Source organism: Poecilia reticulata, chromosome 6, assembly GCF_904066995.2.
Source record: "Poecilia reticulata chromosome 6, P_reticulata-male-v2, whole genome shotgun sequence".
Taxonomy (NCBI): domain Eukaryota; kingdom Metazoa; phylum Chordata; class Actinopteri; order Cyprinodontiformes; family Poeciliidae; genus Poecilia; species Poecilia reticulata.
The window spans coordinates 1,279,671-1,299,837 of NC_088835.1; the positions used below are offsets into that span (position 1 = coordinate 1,279,671).

General features: G+C 40.6%; 1 protein-coding gene across 2 annotated transcripts in view; it reads right to left on the bottom strand.

The window, feature by feature from the left end:
• Positions 1 to 20,167, bottom strand: part of met (MET proto-oncogene, receptor tyrosine kinase) — an 89,601-nt gene that overhangs the window by 15,749 nt on the left and 53,685 nt on the right. The window contains exons 11-14 of one of the 2 annotated variants that reach the window (XM_008410638.3): positions 12,573 to 12,788; positions 8,370 to 8,519; positions 2,361 to 2,514; positions 821 to 955 (exon numbers count right to left, since the gene is read on the bottom strand). In XM_008410638.3, the coding sequence (XP_008408860.1) occupies positions 821 to 955; positions 2,361 to 2,514; positions 8,370 to 8,519; positions 12,573 to 12,788 (655 nt within the window). The remainder of the gene's footprint in view (positions 1 to 820; positions 956 to 2,360; positions 2,515 to 8,369; positions 8,520 to 12,572; positions 12,789 to 20,167) is intronic. The other variant, XM_008410639.3, reaches the window with a different exon arrangement.

The window sequence follows — 20,167 nt, forward strand, 5'->3', positions numbered from 1 at the left end:
AAAGTCAGAACAAGAACCAGAGCTGAAACAGAGAGCGAGGTCAAATGTCCTGAATGCTAACTGTCCCTGAAGGCAAACATTAGCTCATTAGTAAACCCAGCCTCTTCAGACTCAAGGCCAGCACAGAAATCGCTTCAGCTATGATCCAGGGGATCATAATACCAGGAGCCTCTCAGTGGCCCTCAGGGCCAGAACAGAACCCACAAGAGGCGCCACAGACCACATCAAAGATTACTGATGCATGCTAGATGAGAAGATGTGCATCATGTTTTATTAGACTTTTTATCTATAGTTTGTAGTTTCCGAATACCTAATCTGTAGTTTCTCAGTATTTAAAGTTGGGCTAATCTTTTCTGTCTCTTTACTTCCTGTTCTACTGATTCTGGGTTTCAACTCAACATTCTCATGTTGAGTTGTGTTGAGTTTTGTGATTGGCCTAGTCTGTTTGTGTTCTGTTTTCTAGTTTTTGGAATAACAGCAGTTTGTTGGTTGGTCAAGGACAGCAATGAGATTCTGTGACATTGTAATGACATTATAACATGATGTAAAACTCAAAAAGTCGATTTTACATATTACTGCCCCTTTAATATTGAACAAAACATCTTATGTGATTGTTTTTAAAAAAAATCCAAGTTAGAAATGCATCAATTTTACCTTAAATTGATCCAATGATTCGGGCTGCTGTTAGTGTGAAAGGTGCACAATAAGGCATGCGCAGCTAACCGCTGAGGCCAACAGGTAAGGGAGCAGGCACATAGGAGGGAGGTGAAGTGAGAGAACAGGGAGTCATGTGAAGAAGAAGAAAGGGGGAGGGGCTTACCCTCCAGCAGGGTTGTTCTATAGTCGACTGATTCATGGGAGACCATTTCGTTAGTGGGGCTGACGCTCCTCGCGTTAGCCAGCCTGTCCAGATGCTGGATGTGACCCCGGCCATCATACCACACCTCAGACAGATCTGGAAACAAATGTTGCAGAGACAGAAAGAAAGATGAGAAAGGAGATGGAAGAGAAGAAGGATGCAGAAACAGGAGGTAACATAAAAAGAGATAGAGAGAGAGAGAGAGAGAGAGAGAGGGAGAGAGAGAGAGAGAGAGAGAGAGAGAGAGAGAGAGAGAGAGAGGGAGAGAGAGAGAGAGAGAGAGAGGGAGAGAGAGAGAGAGAGAGAGAGAAATCATTGAGAAAAAGCAAGTGTTTCCACCAGAGCATCCCACACAAGACATTCCACTAAAACCCACCAGGCAAAACAAACCCAGCAGACACACATGCACACAGGTTAGAAAAAAACACTCTGAACTTCAGGTAAAAAAAAATGCAATAGACAGAAATTAAAGCAAAAAAATATATAAAAAATACATACATTTCCTTTATGGAACTGACTAACTTCATTGTGTTTAGAAAACTAAGTAGTGCCAACGACAGAATAAAAGTTTATAAGGGAAATGCAAAAAAAAAACAAAAACAAAAAAAACTTAACAACCAGCAGATAAAGTTCTGATAGGTGAGGGTGCCAGTAGCTCGTCTTTTCAACCCAAAGAAAACCACTTTGTTCCAAATATAATTTATAATCAGTCAAAAAAAACTTGCATTCTGCTGGTTTACATACACAAACAGATATATCTATATCTTTTGGAATTTTATTGATTCATTTTAGCTAGTGTTTTTATCCAGCAGGGTAAGCGTAATACAATATACAGCTGCACGGGGTTATATTCACTAGAGATTTTTTTCTAATCCACATAGAGAGACACACTTAAAAACTATATATCCAGTTCCTTAAGCAGGTGCAGAGAAACCACACAGTTTAATGATATAATTTTGTCTGGATATCTGATCACTTTTCGTAAGCTGGAGTTAAGACATTTAGGCCTCGTCCAAACGTAGCCGGCTAGCTGGAAAACAAATGTATTTTTATGCGTTTGGGCCATTCATGCACAAGAAAACTCAGTTTATTAAAAAAAATAAAAATAAAAAATCGGACCAAAGTGGAGATTTGATAAAGCTTTGTATTTGCGTTTGCGTGCGTACCTGGGAAAACTGGTACGCTGGTGGTTTTGAAGCAATCCCATTGGTTCTAGCTTTGTGCTACACTGCCCCCTGTAGGTTGGGAATGTTTAACAACTCTCAGGGGTGGATTTATATGGGTTCTTGGTGGATGAAAACCTTTCTGAAACCGATCCCATGTGTACAATAATATTCTTTTAAACAATGCGGCGGTGATAGCCGTTTTTATATAGACCCGGCTACGTATTTCAAGGCCTCGGAGTCTATAAAAGGAAAAGATGTGTTCAGTTTCCTGTTATTAATGAAAGATGGCAAAAAAGCTAGTTGTAATGGTAGGACTCTGAGTCTCCTGCTCTTACCATCGATGTGCTTGTTCCTCCTCCACATCAGCAGCGATCCCAGAAGGAGCAGCAGCAGGCTGACACACACACATCCCACGATGAGGCCTGTGTAGTCCTGCTCCTGTGCCAGCGTCACCTTGCCCAGATGCCTGATGGAGTCCGCTTGGCGCCACTTAACAATGGGAAGGGATTTGGAGTGTCAGGAGTGAAGGAAGTGAATGTTAAAATATTGTAACTAATACAATCAGGCTTTGTTCCCAGAGGGCTCAAGTTTTATGTTGTCAATGAAGGTTGCTTTGATTTTATTTATTTATTTATTTTTACAAGCAAACAGGAATAAAATTAAAATAACTAGTTTGCTTGCAACAATGACATCAGGTGTTCACAACCCATAAGCCATCTTTGCTCAGTTGACAGAGGTGTGAAGTAATAGTGTTTCTTATTATTATTACCAACTAGCTCTGTCAAACAGCATGACTTGAGACCCATCCACGGTTTGTCAGAACATCAAATGAAATCAGACAGATAACTTGATTAAATATAGTTTCCAAATAATTCCTTTCACCAGATCTTAACTCTGCTGCCTCACTGGGAACAGGAATTACAAGAGCCAATTCAGGCAAAGTTTTGAAATCAGGGAACATTTCTCCAATTGAAACAATAATAATGCCACTGCCATAAAAAAGTATTTTGCATAAAATGCAGAACTTTTCACAAAATGAGATTTTGCTCTCTGAATGTGGGAATTACTGACTGAAATACATTACTTCATGCCTCCTCTGATAAATTTGCTGCATAATGACTTTATGTTAATCTATATTTAAAGATATAAAGAACAAAACCCAAAATATTTCTAATTAATCAGAAGGGGAAGTTGTGACTGGTAGCGCTCATGGCCCCCTTGTTGAAGACCTCTGCATTATGGTGTCCAGGTATGAGATGATGATCAGACACTCTCCTAGAAATCTGTTCCTGATATGTTTAATTAACTGTACTGCATCTTCAACTAGTGGTCAAGTGTGAATTTTAATTTGGAAAAACGATTTTTCGTTCAGATTTTCAGATTTTTCCATTAATGTATAAAAAAAACCCAAACCCCCCCCCCCCAAAAAAGAGTCCTAGATGGAAAATATTTGGTTAGCGCCAGCCCTGCTGTGAAGAGTGTTTATTTGTGTTGAACCTGTGGTTTCTCCACTTAGAACTGAGACAAACATGACCAACTCCTAAATGTTGATTTCAGGTTATTTCAGTTATTTCTCTGGTGACACTTTCCATAAGAGCATCTGTGTCCTCAGTGGTACACAGAGATGCTGCAGTGTTTGCTTTCAGACAGGATGTGATACAGTCGTACCTATGAGCAAACACACACATAAAAACTTCTCTTTACCTTCTCAGGCCATCATAAAACACCTACCGCTTTTAAGACATGATAGAGTTCTATAAATTTTTTTTTTTTTAAATAATGTTTTACTATTACTTCAAATGATTGGAAATGCAAACATTTATGTTATTCAAATAATAACATACTGTAAGTTTATTACTTTTCTTGGGACAGCCACCTAAAAAAAGTAAGAAAAATAAAACTTCAATAGCCAACTAAAAGAATCAGCATATATTTTTTGCTTACAGGTGTTACAGTATTAGTTTACTTTTTAGAAAAAAAAAGTCATCCATTGGAAATGATTTCAATGTGTTCACCAGAGTCCGTGGAGAGATTAAATCAGTAATATTGCTCCTGCTTTCACTAGGCTTAGTGGAAATAAAGTTCCTGCTGCAGATGCAGTGATGTGTGTGTGTGTGTGTGTGGGGGGGGGGGGGGTGTGTTTGTGTGTGTGCGTGTGTGTGTGCTTGTGTGTGTGTGGGGGTGTGTGTGTGTGCGTGTGTGTGTGTGTGTGCGTGTGTGTGTATAAATGAAGCCTCTCTGGACAAGCCTTGATGTCGGTTTGTGCAGCAGCGGGATATTGGCTGACCCTGGCCTGAGATAAGAAGTTTTGTCTGAAGGCCGGTTCACGAGTCAACAACGATGTGCCTGATAACGTTTGGTTTGGAGACGGACGGTGGATGTTATCTCCACAGGAGTCTGAAGACCAACAATGTCGGCTTGGACTGGACATGGTGAACATTTCATAACACTGTTAAAGCTGTTGGCTGCTGGGAGTTACATTAGTTTACATAAAGCCACAAAAACTAATAGTAATTAGTTTAGTAGTAATTAGTTGCAGTGACATCATAAAATGTTGCATTTTTTTTGCTGAAAGTAGTTATGCTTCAAGCTGCTGTCATGTCTATAAGTATAAGGCATTTACTGTATGTCACTTTTGAATAGTGTGTGTATATTGGGAGCAAGGGTGTGAAATTCAAAGTGCAGGAATTATGTTTCCATATTTAAAAAAATTGTGACCTCTAGGGCTTAATTAACAAACAAGTACTTTCATAAGTATAAAGACATTTATTTATGTTTAGCGGTGGGAATCAATTAAAACTTTAAAACAAGTTAAATGAAGGGTTAGTAATAAAAACAAATCACAATCGCATTTTAATTGAAAACTTTATATCGACAAAATGAGCTAAATTTTCAATTCAAATCCCCTTTTTGTGCTGCAAAATTATTGAATAAATAGACATATGATCTCAACAACACATTTTTTTTTGTTTTTAATCAGTTATTTAGGTTACTCAAAATCAGACTGAAGCAAAGGGCTGTTATGCATATTCAGCTTTCCAGTGTTTCATGGAGTTTTTTTAGAGAAAATACTTCTTTAGCATTAGCTTTAGCATTAGCTTTAGCATTAGCTTTAGCATTAGCTTTAGCATTAGCTTTAGCATTAGCTTTAGCGTAGGGGTCGTCTGTGCTGCTGCTACATGTTCAGCATTGAGATGGTAGTTTAGGTTTGAATAGCTTCACTGATAGGCTAACTCCTTATAGCATAACTTGAACACAACAATAGTCTTTTTCAGCTTCAAATCATATATTTTTTAAAAAGCAAAACTTAACCCCCAGTGTTCCAAAAGAAGCAGCTTCATTGTTCATTGGTGTTGTTTGCGGAAGTCATCTGTACATCAGATATACAAACGTATCACAAACACACAAAAAAACAATGGTTCCGGGGTGGTGTGCATTAAATTAATTAATCAAAATGAACGTATTAAAGTCCAGGCCTATGGGAGACTTTTAACTGCTATAAGTTGAGAACACACTTTTTCAGTTTGAAAGTGGAATTTCATTTCTTTGTTCTTAAAACTTGTAATACTTGCGTTCTCTTTCAAATATACTGTGTGCTCTCTTAAATCTTTGTGTTCCCCTGTCAGACCCTACTTTTGTCGCAAGTTGAGTACTTAGTTGTTATTTCAACGCTTTAAAATTTTGACGTCTCCTTGCACCTTCATGCATTTATTCAAACTCTTTTTTCCTTCCTTGCCCGTACTTTCGAGCCCTGTTCCTAACATTCCAGTAGATTTTTCTGTGTTTTGTTTCTGTTTCACCATCAGGAAGGAAACCTATGTGTGCAGAGAGCCTTTGAGCTATGCCTGATGACATATCCAATCTGCGAGTGCCTTTCAGAAGCTGCTTGACTTACATTCAAGTGACAAGATGGACAGCTGGTTAGTAAGCCCATTCACTCATCACTCTGTGTAGCGGATTCTCAGCAAGCTTCTTATTCATGAAGGACTGCATTAGGACCCAGGAATTATTGAAGTCTCTCGTAAATGATGTGGTGCACATGGAAAATGTGGTGATTTCCCTCAGATTTCCCAGAGTTGGTTACGTAGAGGTCAGTAAGGACGAATGGTTCTGTTGCTACCTTTAATTTGTTGCACAGTGTCTGTTACTACTGCTCTTCCAGTGTAGAAATGTTAAATAGATTAATACATGCAGAAAATAAATAAAATACATAATAATATGGATTGAAAACACACTTTTTTTATCAGTGTGTTTGATCATTTCCGCCAGACCAGTCAGCCTGTTTGTCCATCAGAAGCAGACACTGAGATAGGAAGTCATGATAAATTCTCTCTGTACACTGATGGTAGAAACAGATGGGAGTTTTCATATAAATTTATTATGACTGGCTTTATTGATATTGAGGTTTTCCTCTCATATCTACCTGGGAAAAGATGCGTGACAGCCAGTATCAGAGTCATGATCTCACAAGTTCAGGATCATGGTGAGACTAGACTGGATTTTTTTTTTTGGAGTTGCCAGTGAGGAGGGATTAACTGGATTTGTGCGATGGTCTAGAAGTAATTAGTGCTAAGCTGAAGCATTGCTAGAATTGAAAACATATTCACATATATATAATAATATTTATGCTTTGTGAGGTGCTGTGGTGGTGCAGGGGTTAAGCACAACCCACATAAGGAGGCCTTAGTCCTTGCCGTGGCTGTCGCAGGTTTGATTCCCGACCTGGTGACCATTGCCACATGTCTTTCCTGTTCTCTCATTAACCATTTTCCTGTCAATTCACTATCAAATAAAGGCCAGTAGAGCCAATCTGGGTTAACAGAACATTTTCCATCTTTGACTGTTTTTTTAAAAGAGTGATGGAAAAACCTGAACGTCATCCATCATTTTGACAGATTATAATTCACCCACTGCATAAAAAACTTTGCAAATATCTGCACATATGCACTTAAATTAAGACAAAACTGGTTAACAAGAAACTTTTCTGCAGGATACAGGAGCTTGTTTTAAGTCAATATTGAATATAAAAATGTATTGTTAAAAGTGAAAGAAAAATCTGCCAGGGGAATTAACATTTTGTATCAATATTCAAGAATTATTGACTTAAAACAAGCTTCAATGTCTTGCAGAAAGGTTCTTGTAAGCCAGTGTTGTCTTATTTCAAGTGTATGAAGAGATGTTCACTAGAAACTAGACAAAAATATCAAAAACATCTGGTGAGATTTTGTTTTTGAAGTGTACACTTGACCACATGATGTAGATGCTCAGACATTTTTACTTTTACATACAGAGGAAACTAAATAATAATAGAAAAAAATCTCTGGTCTCATCTCTGACCTGATGATTGAACTCAATGCGCTGACAACGTGAAGAGTTATGGGGAAGAGGCTGCGGAGCGTGTCTGATACAGTAGAAGAAGAACTCCTCCTGCTGAAGCGTGAGGGATAAGAAAACTCCTCATTCAGAGAGTATGGTAAACTTCTGATCACTTCAACTGGAGAAAAGTTCCCTGATTTCAAAACGCTGTCGCTTCTAATTCCAGTGTCCAGTGTGGCAGCAGAGCGTGGATTCATCTTGCAGACCAAGATCAAAATTCTGAGATGCTTACATTCAATTTATATCCAATTGTTTCATTTCATTGTTTATACGTAGTTACTGGGGCCACAATCAGTGGCTGTTGTCAGTTACATTCATTTGGTTGATGTGTGATGGCATAATGTGGACTCTGTTCTCAGCTTGTTTGGACTGACTGTTCATTAAACCAAATGAAGATAAAATGTAATTGAATATCATCACTTTTCTAAAATAACAGCCTAAGTTATACTTTTGCCAAAAGTAATTAAATAAATAAATAAGTAAATAATCATTGTTTGCCTAACAGACGATTTAGCAAAAAAAAAAAAAAACAACAAAAAAAAAACACTGTTGGCAAAATGTGACTTAGGTCATTATTATTATTTTAAAAATTGACGAGTAAAAACTGGATTTTTTTTTTTATCCTGTCAGACAACATAAAATTCTAGCGCAAACTATATCTGATCATGATACTGATCAGGTAAAGTTTACCGCATACACAAACAGTCTGCACTGGTGCTGAAAACATCAGTTCATGCTTGTGTGTCGCTCCCAGCAGAGTAAATGGAAAAAGCCTGAGCGAGGAGGATGTGCGTGAGTGTGTGTGTGTGTTTCTCTGCGCAAACATGCGTTTGGGGCGTGGCCGTGTTTTTTTACAGTGCCTGGAGTGCTTCTGTAAACAAAGCTCTGTCCTAATTAAAGCATGTTTTGTTTACAGACTGTTGCAGGTGTAAGGAGAACCGGGAAGTAAACGTTGAGGTGTGTCTCACCTCCACCTGCAGCTCCTTGGCAGTGGCGGCCTGCAGCTGGGTGGGAACAGTGCACTCCAGGGTGTTTCCGACCACCGTCAGACTCTCGCAGCTGTGGTTAGAAACGGTCAGGACCTGACACTTCATTGCCTCCCTGTCCATGCGGTCACCCTGCGAGAACAGAGCAGGTGGAGGAAAGGAGGTGAGATGGGGAGAATCCGACCGAGGAAGAACAACGGACCCGGAGAGATGAGGAAGGAAAGGAAAGTTTAGTTAGAAACAGGCAGAGAGATTTTTTTTGTCTTTTTACTCCAGAAGACATTTGCCTCTTCTCATTAAAATTTTGATTTGTATGTCACGAGCTGACTTCAGTCAGCAAGCTTCAGCATGTTTCTGAGGTCCAGATACGCAACATCACTGGGAATTTTCCTGACTCTGTTGTTTTCCTACTTTTTGGGTAAGCTCTGCCCCCCCACATGTGATTCATCTGCTGAATGTTCCATCGTCCAATCCACAATTTTGTGATGGTGCTCGTTTTACAAATGAATTCCTACCAAAGATTTGGCACAATTTGTTCCTCCTTTTTTTTTTCCTCTTTCCAGTTTTGAGTTGTACGAACAGACAGACCCAGTTTATTGGTGCTTTGTGAATTCAAAGCATCGTCTTGCATCTCCACTTATAAGGATTGTGATTGTCACTTGAAGGGTTGTGCATGCATGAGGTGTTTTCTGTCTCTGCCGGTGGCCACTAGAGGGCGGAGCGCAGCAGAGATGACCACAGACCTGCTGTGCGTTGAGGCATTAGCAGGAAAATTCAAAGTCTGAGGGTTTACCCAAGTCCTACCTATAGCCCTCTGTTATTCTTTGGGTTTTTCCATAAGTCTAAGGATGCATCCACACCATCCACATTTAGTCGGCTTTAATCAAACTCTAGTTTGCCAAGAAAGCCCGGTTCGTTTGGGGAGGTGTGTGATTGTGCGATCCAACTCTGACGCAGACCAAAAAAGCAAAATCTGGTCTGCCTAAAAACCTAAGTCTCCGTTCGGTTGAAGTGAACTTGAATGCGTATGTGAACATCAAGTGGAACAGAGAGCAGGGCATTCTGGGTAAATGCTACCATAACAAACATGCATATCCAGCTGTTCATGGTCTTATACCAACTACAAAAGTTGCAATCCTACAACAGCTAACATCTGATGCCACTCCGTTTGTTTAGAAGGAAGCTTTTGTGTTTTTCCTTAAGTGGTTCAACGCCACCACTGGCAAGGCGAGGAGGGAACAGGTTGCTCAGAGGGTTTCTGACGTTTCACTCAGTGCAGTGTGAAAGAGAAACGCAGCAGCTGAAAATGTCACAAATGTTGCAGTTTTGGTCTCCGGTCGAAGCGAGTCTGCTGGTGTCTGTTTGGTGTGAAAACACCGTTAGCTGTTTAGCAAACCTGCTTTCTCTCTTCTTCAAGGAAACCATTCATGTTTTTTACTGAAAATATTCTGCTTTGTTCCTTTCTGGGTCCCTCATTCCTAACTTTTACTCCTGAGTGTTATCTTGCATGTGGGTCAGACTGACCTACACGAAACCATGACGACACCTTTTTTATTCCAACCTGTTTTTGTTGCGCACTCCAGGCACGTCAGATATTTTTTTCCTGCAGTTAGGCATCATAAATTGTATAGATGATTAATCGCTCACATCTCATGTGATGATCCAATTTTTACTCTATTTTATTTTCTGATTATTATTTTCTTCACATTAATTCTAGAAATTAAAACATAACAACCAAAGTAATCAGCATTCAAATTAAGAGTACCTGTCATTTTCTTTCTTTATGTGAATTTAGGAGAAGTGAGCTGCAGTTTCATCATGTTTAGCCAAAAAGCTACCATTTGAAAATGGGATTAACTGAAATAATCAAATGTGAATAATACATAATGATCTGCACAACAAAAACACTCTGTGTGGGACTGGAGGCACACACACAAGCAGTGTGTGGATTTAAGTAATGAAGTTTGACGGAGTGTTTCACGCTGTGAGAAAACAAGAGAGCATCCTTCTCTTTCCTGTCTCCCCTAATTATCTTCTGTTTCACTTTTCTTGTCTGTCATCCTTTGTTTCTCTCTCCCTGTCACAGGCATGAACAGAAACACAGTTATCTGAGTGCTGCATGGGGCAATAAAGCGAATGATCACATTCCTGCGTGACACTTTGGGATTTTCCAATTTGACACAGAGTGGAATCTCCCACCTGTTCCTGCACAAGCACGCACGCACACACACACACGCACACACGCACGCACACACACACACACACACACACACACACGCACACACACACACGCACACACACACACGCGCACACACACCCGCGCGCACACACACACACACACGCACGCACGCACCCGCACCCGCACGCACACACACGTGCACACACTTACTCTCTGATGCGCATAAACACGAAGCACTTTTTGAGCTCACACTGAGCCGCACACCAGGGCATGTTCATGGGACACAAACGTGGTGCGGTGTGTGGAGAGAAGGCAAAGTCAGAAGAAAGTGTCACAGTGATAACAGTCCCTGAAAACAAACTATCAGGATTATAATTGGAAGTGAGTTTCCTGAGGCTCCTGCATGCAGATCAGCAGTTGTAACAGACTGGTTCTGAGCCAAGACCAACACCTTGGGTTTTTCATGTGACGGCATGCAAGCGCAGAACTGTCAGTCACAGGTAAATGCTGTTTTGTGTGACTGTTTGATAAAATTTTGAGGCTGGCGTTATCAGATGGCGACTAATGAGGCCTTTACACCAGAGGGCAGATTTATCAGATGCTGGTTAATGTGGCTTGTTGTGGTGCTGTGACTTTTACCATCCCCCCTCAAGCAGCCCCTCCCTCTGGGTGAGAAGATATGCCCCCCTATGGGGTGAGAAGGGGATACATGCTAGACGGGTGGGATGGGGACCAAGGTCACGTCTGGGAAAGAAGGAAAGAAGGAGAGTACCAAAAAAAAAAAAACAGAACAGTGTGGGTTCAATGTGAGAGACTCAGCACAGCTGCCACAAACTGTTGGGCTGCAGACAAAAATAAAAAAAGTGGAGAAAAATGTATTTCATTGTGTTGCTAAAACAGGGTCTGGGGACTGCAGCGGTGGCCTGTTTGAAAAGTGGCGTTAATATGTCAAGAGGTTTGACCTCAGCCAGAACAATGCGAGTGGACGGAGAACACACAACCAGAGCTACGGCCGCGGAGGAGTGATGGGGCGGGGCCAAGCGATGGGAAACAGACTCCACTTCCTGTTTTTCTTTCTGTATTGTTTCCTTCCCAGCTTGAACTGGCCTGTGGACGTGTGAAAGTGTGTGAGGACTGTGAGGTACAGGGCAGTGACCTGTGTGTACGTATGTGTGTATGTGTGTGAACTTCAACCTGGCTCCTGACTCTGGACAGTCAAACAACCCATTCTGCGAACTCTTGGTAGTGTTGGCATTGGTCACGGTGGGCAGCATGTGCATCTGCTTTTGAAATTCGCCACGGCTCATAAATCCGAGATTTTCTTTTACTCGACATCCATAAAATTTTCAGCAGTATTTCTAGTTTTGCACCTGTTTCTCTCAAAGGGAAGTAAAACAAGAACCTCGCCGAGGTTTTCTGTTCTGTAACCGATCTCGGCTGTTCTCCAGTTTGCTGAAGAAGTTGTTCTTAGGAGGTCTCACAAAACATTTTCACGTCTTAAGACTTTACAACCACAAACTTGTAACTTGAACCCCCAAAATAAACTCCAAGGCAAACATGTACATTCAGAAGTCCCCTATTTAGTGAACATAATGAACCAAACATAAATATCAAACGTTAGGCTGGTTACCATTCTTATATATATATATATATATATATATTGCTTGTTGTTCTGGTTTCTTGGTTTTGTTTTCTCTCTTTCTGCAGGTTTAGAGGCAGGCTTGTTGACTTGTGTTCTCTCTATACTCATTTCTTTCTTGTTAAGCTTTCTTTTCTCCTTTCTTTTGTGTCTCCGTGTCCATTACACTTGAAATAAACCCAAAGAAAAATCCCCAAAAAGATTTTTATTAATATCAAGGGGAGTATATAATGCTATAATGCTCCACTCATGAAAGTAAATCTGTCTAGCCTGACCACAACACTCTGACAACAATTCTGAGTGCCACACCGCCAGACAGCACACGTTTAAAAAACAGAAAGAACAACAAAAAAAACAATGTAAGCACCCTCACTTTGAGCTCCACGATGCTCTTGTTGTCCTTGGATGTCAGTTTGGGGTCCTGGAACAGGGGGTCCTCCACATAGATCAGGTCCTTCTGGTCTGTCAAGTAGCCGTCCAAGACAAACGCCACCTTGGTGACCACCGGCGGCTGCAGGGGTAGCTTAGCCAGGGAAGGCGTGGTGCACTGGATGGAGGTCCGGTTTTCACCGTACACACAGCTCTGAAGAGGATGCACACAGCAATGTTAGACAAACAGAAATGCTGGAAAGGACAAAACCCCCCAAAAATAACATGTATGTGTTCTCAGTTTGGCAACTTTTTTTTTGCACCAAACACATTACACAAGGCAACAGCTGTTGCCTGAGCGTTTTATCTCATGCTGGCTTGACAGTTTTTGTCCACATACAGGACTCCATGTGAGAAACAGACATGTTACGGGACGGGAAGCAGAACGTTTTGGTGATGATGCATTCATTTTCAAGTGTTTTGTTCAATTAGGATGGAAAACTCAAAAAGCAGAACAGATTCTAGTCAACGAAAGTATCATGACAGTTCAATGACTGATGGGGTTTTTAACATTTTATAAAAAGTCTTCCCTTCCTCTAAAACAGCACAATCAAAAAATTAAACGGTCACACATACGTTGTACAAGAGTGTCGAAATATCACGAGAAGAAAGTTGTGCGAGAAAAAAATTGTAATTACGAGAATGAAATGATAATATTACGAGAAAAAAGTAATACAAAAATAAAATAAGATTGTAAAAAAAAAAATAACTTTGAAATTATCCAGGAACAAGGCCATAATATTACCGGAACAAAGTCATAATAAGACGAGAATAAAATCTTTTAATCTACATGTGAACATCAAATTGTCAGTAACAGTAACTACTTGAAAGTAAGAACCCTATGGTCTTGACGAGCTGATCACATGAGACATTAATAACTCTATCAAAATGTTGCTCTTCTTAAAACAACTTTGTTCTCGTAATTGTACGACTTCCTTCTGGTAATGTTGCATCATTATTTGGAAATGCTATGACTTTATTCTTGTAATAAAAACTTTGGAAAACTAGTTGCAACTGGTTGCTATGTAGCTGTTTTGTGGCAGGAATGTCGTGGCTTTATATTCAGAAGTGTTCAAATTATGTCTATGGTTGCAGAAGAATTCTGTTCAATGATCCAGCTGCTAAATCCTCTTCTTCATAACAATATTTGGTATTGCTGCACTGATTGCAGTTTTCTGGCTGATCGCTGATAACAGATTTTTAAAACGTCTGACCTACCGATTCCGATTTCGGTCAATGCTTATTTATTAATTTTTTTTCTGAAATGACCTGGTGGGCCAGTCTGCTAGTCAAATATCTCTCAGGAGAAAACAGAAGAGGACAGTGGTTGATTTTTGAATCATTGCCGAGGTAGATAAGATCGGGGGATAAGATTGGATTCACGTGTAAGTCGATCAACGATCTCCCAAAACTAAGGAAATCGGTACAGATAAATCAGCCGGCTGATTAATCGGTGCACCCACTAATAATTGTTTTTTATTGGCACTGTAATTTTGTATCAAGAAGTGAATGTTTAATTTTTTTTTTGTATGTTTTTTCTTTTTAAATGTCCTTATCTCTACTGGCCAGTCTTGAGAAAAGAAACATATTACAGTTCTATATAAAAGCCATTTAAGTCATTGGTGTCTTTTTTCTGCTACAGTTTTTCAATGTCAGGTCTCTTAAGCAATACGTTGCTCAACTGTAGCAGTAGAAGAGATTACGCTACCTCCATCCTATGTCTTCCTATCAGTTTAGGGGGTGGACAGGCTTCCATGACGACTGTAGTAATTCAGTCACACAGTGTAAACATGGGTTACTGTTACTGTCAGGACACAAATCCTTCAGATGCACACAGGTACAGTCAGGAGAAAGCATGCTGGTGTCTCGGCCTTGATCTGACGTGATCTTGTTTGAGAGCTGACTCTTTGTGGAGACTGAACTGATCTTGCTGTGAGCATTTTGGTGAATAATTGTCTAAAAATGGTTTCTGTTCACAGTGGAAGCTGGTAGGGGTTCTCTGCCATTTTTGTTGTAAACTGTTTTCTCCTGTTTTGTGGTAAGCAAGGGAGTTTAGGTTTTGTATTTTATTTTAGTTATTCTTTAGAAAGTGGTTGTTTTATTTTATAGTTATAAGGGGGTGTTTTGTTTATCATTTTGGCCTTGGAGATCCTGAAGCTTAAAGCTTCCCTGTGTTTTCTGTCTCCTGTAGTTGTTGTTTTATCAGAATTGTAAAATATATTTTTGTTACTGACATCAACTGTTTAGATTACTTTTTTATTTTTATGTTGCGCCCAGTGCCAGAACTTACTTTAGGGGTTTTAAGGTGCGGTTGTAACGGTTTACCTTCTGGGTTCTAGAGTAAAATGCTTCCAACAATCTGTAACCCACTTGCTTGAGAGGTTAAAACGAAGAAACACTGTTGAGATCGATGTGCTTCCTTTAACCTTTGACCACAAGCAACGACACCTGTACTCAGTTGATTGGTGTCCAAAAGTTACTTGTTTCAAAAAAAAAAAAGACGATATATTTTAATTTTGATGAATCTCCCTAATTGGGTTTATTTTTTTATGATTGTTGTGGCATTTTTTCCCCCAATATGGGTGAATTTACCCAATTCCTATATATACAGTTCCACTCGATTCTCATCTCCCTTCAGTGCTACAAGTGAGATTCCTCCCATTGAGTTTGATTTCTCTGGCAGAGTTTCAAGCGGGCCGACTGGGGAACAGAAGCAGGAGTTGTTTTTGATTCGTGGTCTACCTTTATGTGGTTGTAGTCTGACAAAGTCATTCCGACTTTAATTGGTCTATCATTGAGCGACTAAAGTTGGAGTTGGCTTGGTTGTTTACAGCACAGGCAGGCAACTTCTGGAAAATTCTTACTGTACTGTACTGCTGCATTATATATGTCAAAACATTTGGCTAAAATCGGATCCACTCGTTTCAAACTTCAACAGAAAGTCATTTCTCAATAGCAGAGGCTCCAGACTCTGAACAAAGCAAAGTTTAGAGCAAACAACTTACAGTTCTTCTCTTTTGACAAATTGTATATCTTTATTCCATGCTGTCCTCTCCATCCTCTACCTTCACTCCAAATAACTCTGTCTTCTCTCATCATTAGTCTCCTTTCTGGGACTCGTGCAGTGTTTCCATTAAATAAAAGAAACACAACTGAAATCCCACCTGATTAAGTTTTTTCCCATTAGTAATTAAAGTCGAGTGAAAAAAAGTCATTAAAAAACATCATCCTCCAACTACTTCCTCTTGTCGTCTTTGTATTTTGTGCCAGTGGCAACATCTGGTTGTTGATCATATGACTCTTGTCACATGATCAAGAGTCTTGCGGTGTGAAAAAAGTGTTTTCACTTTTACAAGAAGAACCAATTTTGATACGGCCAAATGAGCCCAGTGCCAAAAGCTTTTATTGAAAAACAAGAATTTTTTTGTGTTTCCATTAATCCAATTTATTTTGGAAGTGTCAAAATGCGCAATAGAAACACAGCTGATGTCCATCCTCTGAACAAGTCAGAAAAATCTCCGGCAGGCCTTAAAATTACATTTTGAATGTCCTTTATTATTTTGTGAAAATAAAACTATTCTTTACAAAGGAGAAACATAAACAAGGTCATATTTGTAAAAGCTAGAGTTTTCAAAGTGGAACTCAAAAGTACTTTGTGAACTGGCTAAAATCTCACTTCGAACACTTGGGTCTGTTTTCTTCCTCCCCGCAGAGCGCCACTGACAGCAGCACTTCCTGTGTGGCTGAAACCTCTGACACGCAGAGTGAGCCGTGGCAGTCCAGATGGACGCGCACAAACAGGCCGAAACCACGCAGGCATAAAAAATGGCTGTGTTTATATGTGTAAGGGGCAGCACAAGCAGGAACCAAAACAGTCTAGTAAACCCGACTCAGACCAGCAGAGTAACAAACAGGGCCGTACGGTACGGCGGACCACTGCTGGCCTGCTCCGCGTCGCCTCCCCACAGGGGCAGCAGAAAGGAAAAATACCCAGTGAATTAGAGGAAACCTCAGTCATTTTCATTGTTCAGTCGCTGTCTGCTCCGATAGGCAGACGAGGCTGGGAGCAGCTGTAAATACAATCGTTGGCTGGCTGAGCGGGAGCAGCTAGCCGGACCAGAGCTTAACTGTGGGGGTGATGAGAGAAGCAGCCATCCCCGAATCTCTGCCGACCCCTGAAGGATCATTAGCAAAAAAGAAAAAAAGCCCAAGAGTTGCAACAAAAGCATTTGTCAAATCTAGAGTGATTTATAAGTTTGACTCTGTTTCCTGCTGTGTGATCAGCTCCTTGGGTCAGCCTGGTTCCCTATACTGTAGATTGTTTTGGATTTCACACTTCCCTATTTTGATGATATTTCATTTGTCATTGCATATGAATGGACGGATCTATAGCAGATTGTTAGGAGAGAAAATGCGGAGATAACCGGACATAATATGAACAGCAGCTCAGCCTTTCAGCGGCCCGAGGCGAAAAGCCGTCAAGTTGTTTTGCTTTTGACGTCATGATGCTGATCACCTGACGGCAGCAGAGTGAAAACTTTACATGGAGGTTGAGGCGAGTCTGACAACAGATGTCTGACAGACAGTAAGGATGTTTCCATGACCTCCTCAGATCGTCTCACAATCTGCTGCAGCTATGAACAACGGCGTGTTGGGGCCACTGTAGATAGAAAAAAAGAGTAGCAAACATCCTCCAAGAAAAACTCAGGAATTTTAAGATTAGTCTCAGAGAAAGCATGGACAATTTCTGAGTTTGAAAAGTTAAACATTTTCTAGAGAAAACTAAGTCATTTTGAGATTAATCTAAGAAATTTTGAAGGAAAAACATGGAGATTTCAGAGTCTCAAAAGTCAAAATATCACTTTGCATCTCAATCAATCAATCAATCATAAAAATATGAAAATACAGTCATACAGTAAACCAGAGAAAATTACTTTTCAAGTGCCATCATTACACATCAGATATGTTGGTCAGTGTTCTGAAGCAACTCTAAACAGGTGGGTTAAGAGTTGCGCCAGTGTTTTGGATGGTTTGCAGTTTTCTGGAAGTTTGTTCCAGATTTGTGGTGCATAGAAGCTGAATGCTGCTTCTCCATGTTTGGTTCTGGTTCTGGGAAAGCAGAGCAGAACCAGAACCTGAAGACCCGAGAGGCCTGGCAGGTTGATACAGCAGCAGATCTTTAAGCCGTTCAGTGATTTTTGAACAGTATTTTAAAGTCTCTCCTGCCAATGGAAGGACTGTAGAAGTGGTTGATGTGCTCAATCTTCCCGGTTTTAGTCAGAACACCAGCAGTAGCTTTCAAAATCCAAAATTTTTTTTAATTTTGGTAATCCTGTAAGATTAAAATAAACATCCATAATAATGTTGGTATGATGTAAGCTTATTATGAATGATGCTAATGATAGTAGGTATGTTACACTCATAGAGTAGCTTAGGAATGAAAGAGAATCTGGTGCTGACATGTTGGTATGGGGGCGGGGGGCCAAAATGAGAATCTGCTTAGGCCCCAAAAAGGCCTGTGCCGGCCCTGACAATGACTTGTCTTCATTTCGTCTAATGAATTCAGGTTCCTCAAATCTACAAACACTTTCTGCAACTTAGGAGGTTTGAAAAAAAAAAAAGTTACTCATTCACCTTTTCTCGGTTCCTGCTCTGTCAAGCCCCGTGTGTGCGCGCGTGTGTGTGTGTGTGTGCATGCGTGCGTGTGTTTGGGTGGGGGTGGGGGGTATGGGAAAGGAAAGGAGATACATGCGGTATTCAGGTGTCAGCTGGGAGGATTTAGTCTGCTGGGAAAAGAAAGGAAGACGAGCCTAACACGAAACAAACCGATACATGAGTTGAGGCGACAGGTGCCTGGCCATGGCCGAAGCTCCTGTTCAAACCCAGATATCTGTATTAGTGAGGCTCTGCTGCCCTGCCGCAGCAACCGGAAAGGTACACTTCACCCTTCCTCCTTTTGTGTCTGTACTGTACATGCAGATATACTATATAGGTTTTTCTTTTCTTTTTGGCTTTGCGATTGTGCCGGTTTTTCATAACAGACAGTAGCATACATCTCTTTCATGCTTGTGGGAAAGCTGAGGCAAGGTAACGCCAGGCCTTAGCTCAGATCTGAGGAGCAGATATCAAGCTAACCAGCATTTTGTGTCTTATCTCAGTCTGCTGAAGCTTCCACAAGCTCTTGGTTCATTAACCTGACTCCAGGCCCTCCAGGTCAGGTTGGTGAACACATTAACCGCTTTGCTACCTCTGGGATCTCCATTTGTGAAACATCCACTTCCAGGGGTTAAGACAATAAGACACTCATACTGTCACTTCCCAGGCTGAGCTCTAACTCATCCTGTTGACTGGATGGAATTTAACAAGCGACAGCTGAGGCCCGGTGGGACACCAGCCCTTCCTAAATCATTAGTAATGACAGACTCATTTTAGGTTACAGCTTGATGTCCCTTTTGACGTTTCGGTCCAATTTAAAGGGAAAATAGAAAACTGCTGCAGAGTTTTTTTTTTGTTTTTTTTGAGAGTGAACTGAATCTAACTTGAAAGTGAAGCGAACCCTGACTATCAGGGTGTAAATTTAACATGCTGCAGCACCGGAGAACTTCTTTTACCTCAGGTACAGTTTCAACCATTAAAGGAATTACTACATGAGCGCCACAGGTCGGAATACGATAAAAGTGAAACTGTTCTCATGTTTCATATACGCTGGTTACACATGACCCAGGTTAGGGGTAGAGTGGTGGAGTACGGTGGATTTTACAAAGTTTACAAAGGTTGGTGTGAACTGGCACTTAATTTTTTTTGTATATATATATATATATATATATATATATATATATATATATATATATATATATATATATATATATATATATATAGGATCAGTGTGTTTCAAATGACTCTGGGTGCCTTGTATGCTCTAAAAAAAACGCCCAGACAGGCCAAATGATGAGTTTATGCGCTGGAACCTGAACAACTGTACATAAACTCTATGCAGTAAAAACGATGCATTCTGCCACATCACAGAGATGTGCTAATTATAACGTACAGAAACCAATTGCAGCGTTTCGATTTGTGTATTTTTAGAGCGATATCGGCTGCTGGCTCCGTTCAGCTTTTATCCAGAGCGAGCAGCTTCAGTATTTAGCCTTGGCACGATCAGATGGTTCGTTCCCACCCGGAAGTTTCCAGGTCCGGCGCCGAGTGGCTGCTGTTGTCCGTCAGTTCCACTGGAGAGGCTCGCCATTAATCGATTAAAGACGCACCGATGACAACAGCTGGAGAGGGATCATCGGAGTTCTTGGGATTATAAACCTGATTTTGGAGCTTTTAACTTCAGCTTGCCCTCATTGTTGGTGTGTAATGAAGCCTAAGCCCCCCTGAGACCCATCAACTGCTGACCTGAACACAGGTCAACGACCAGAGAAAGGGAAACTGAAACGCGAGACAGCAAGGGTGGGCTCTCTCTCTGTGTGTGCGGGCAATATAAAAAGGATATTCCATCACAAAGAGTTGAGATAGAACTCTTATTTG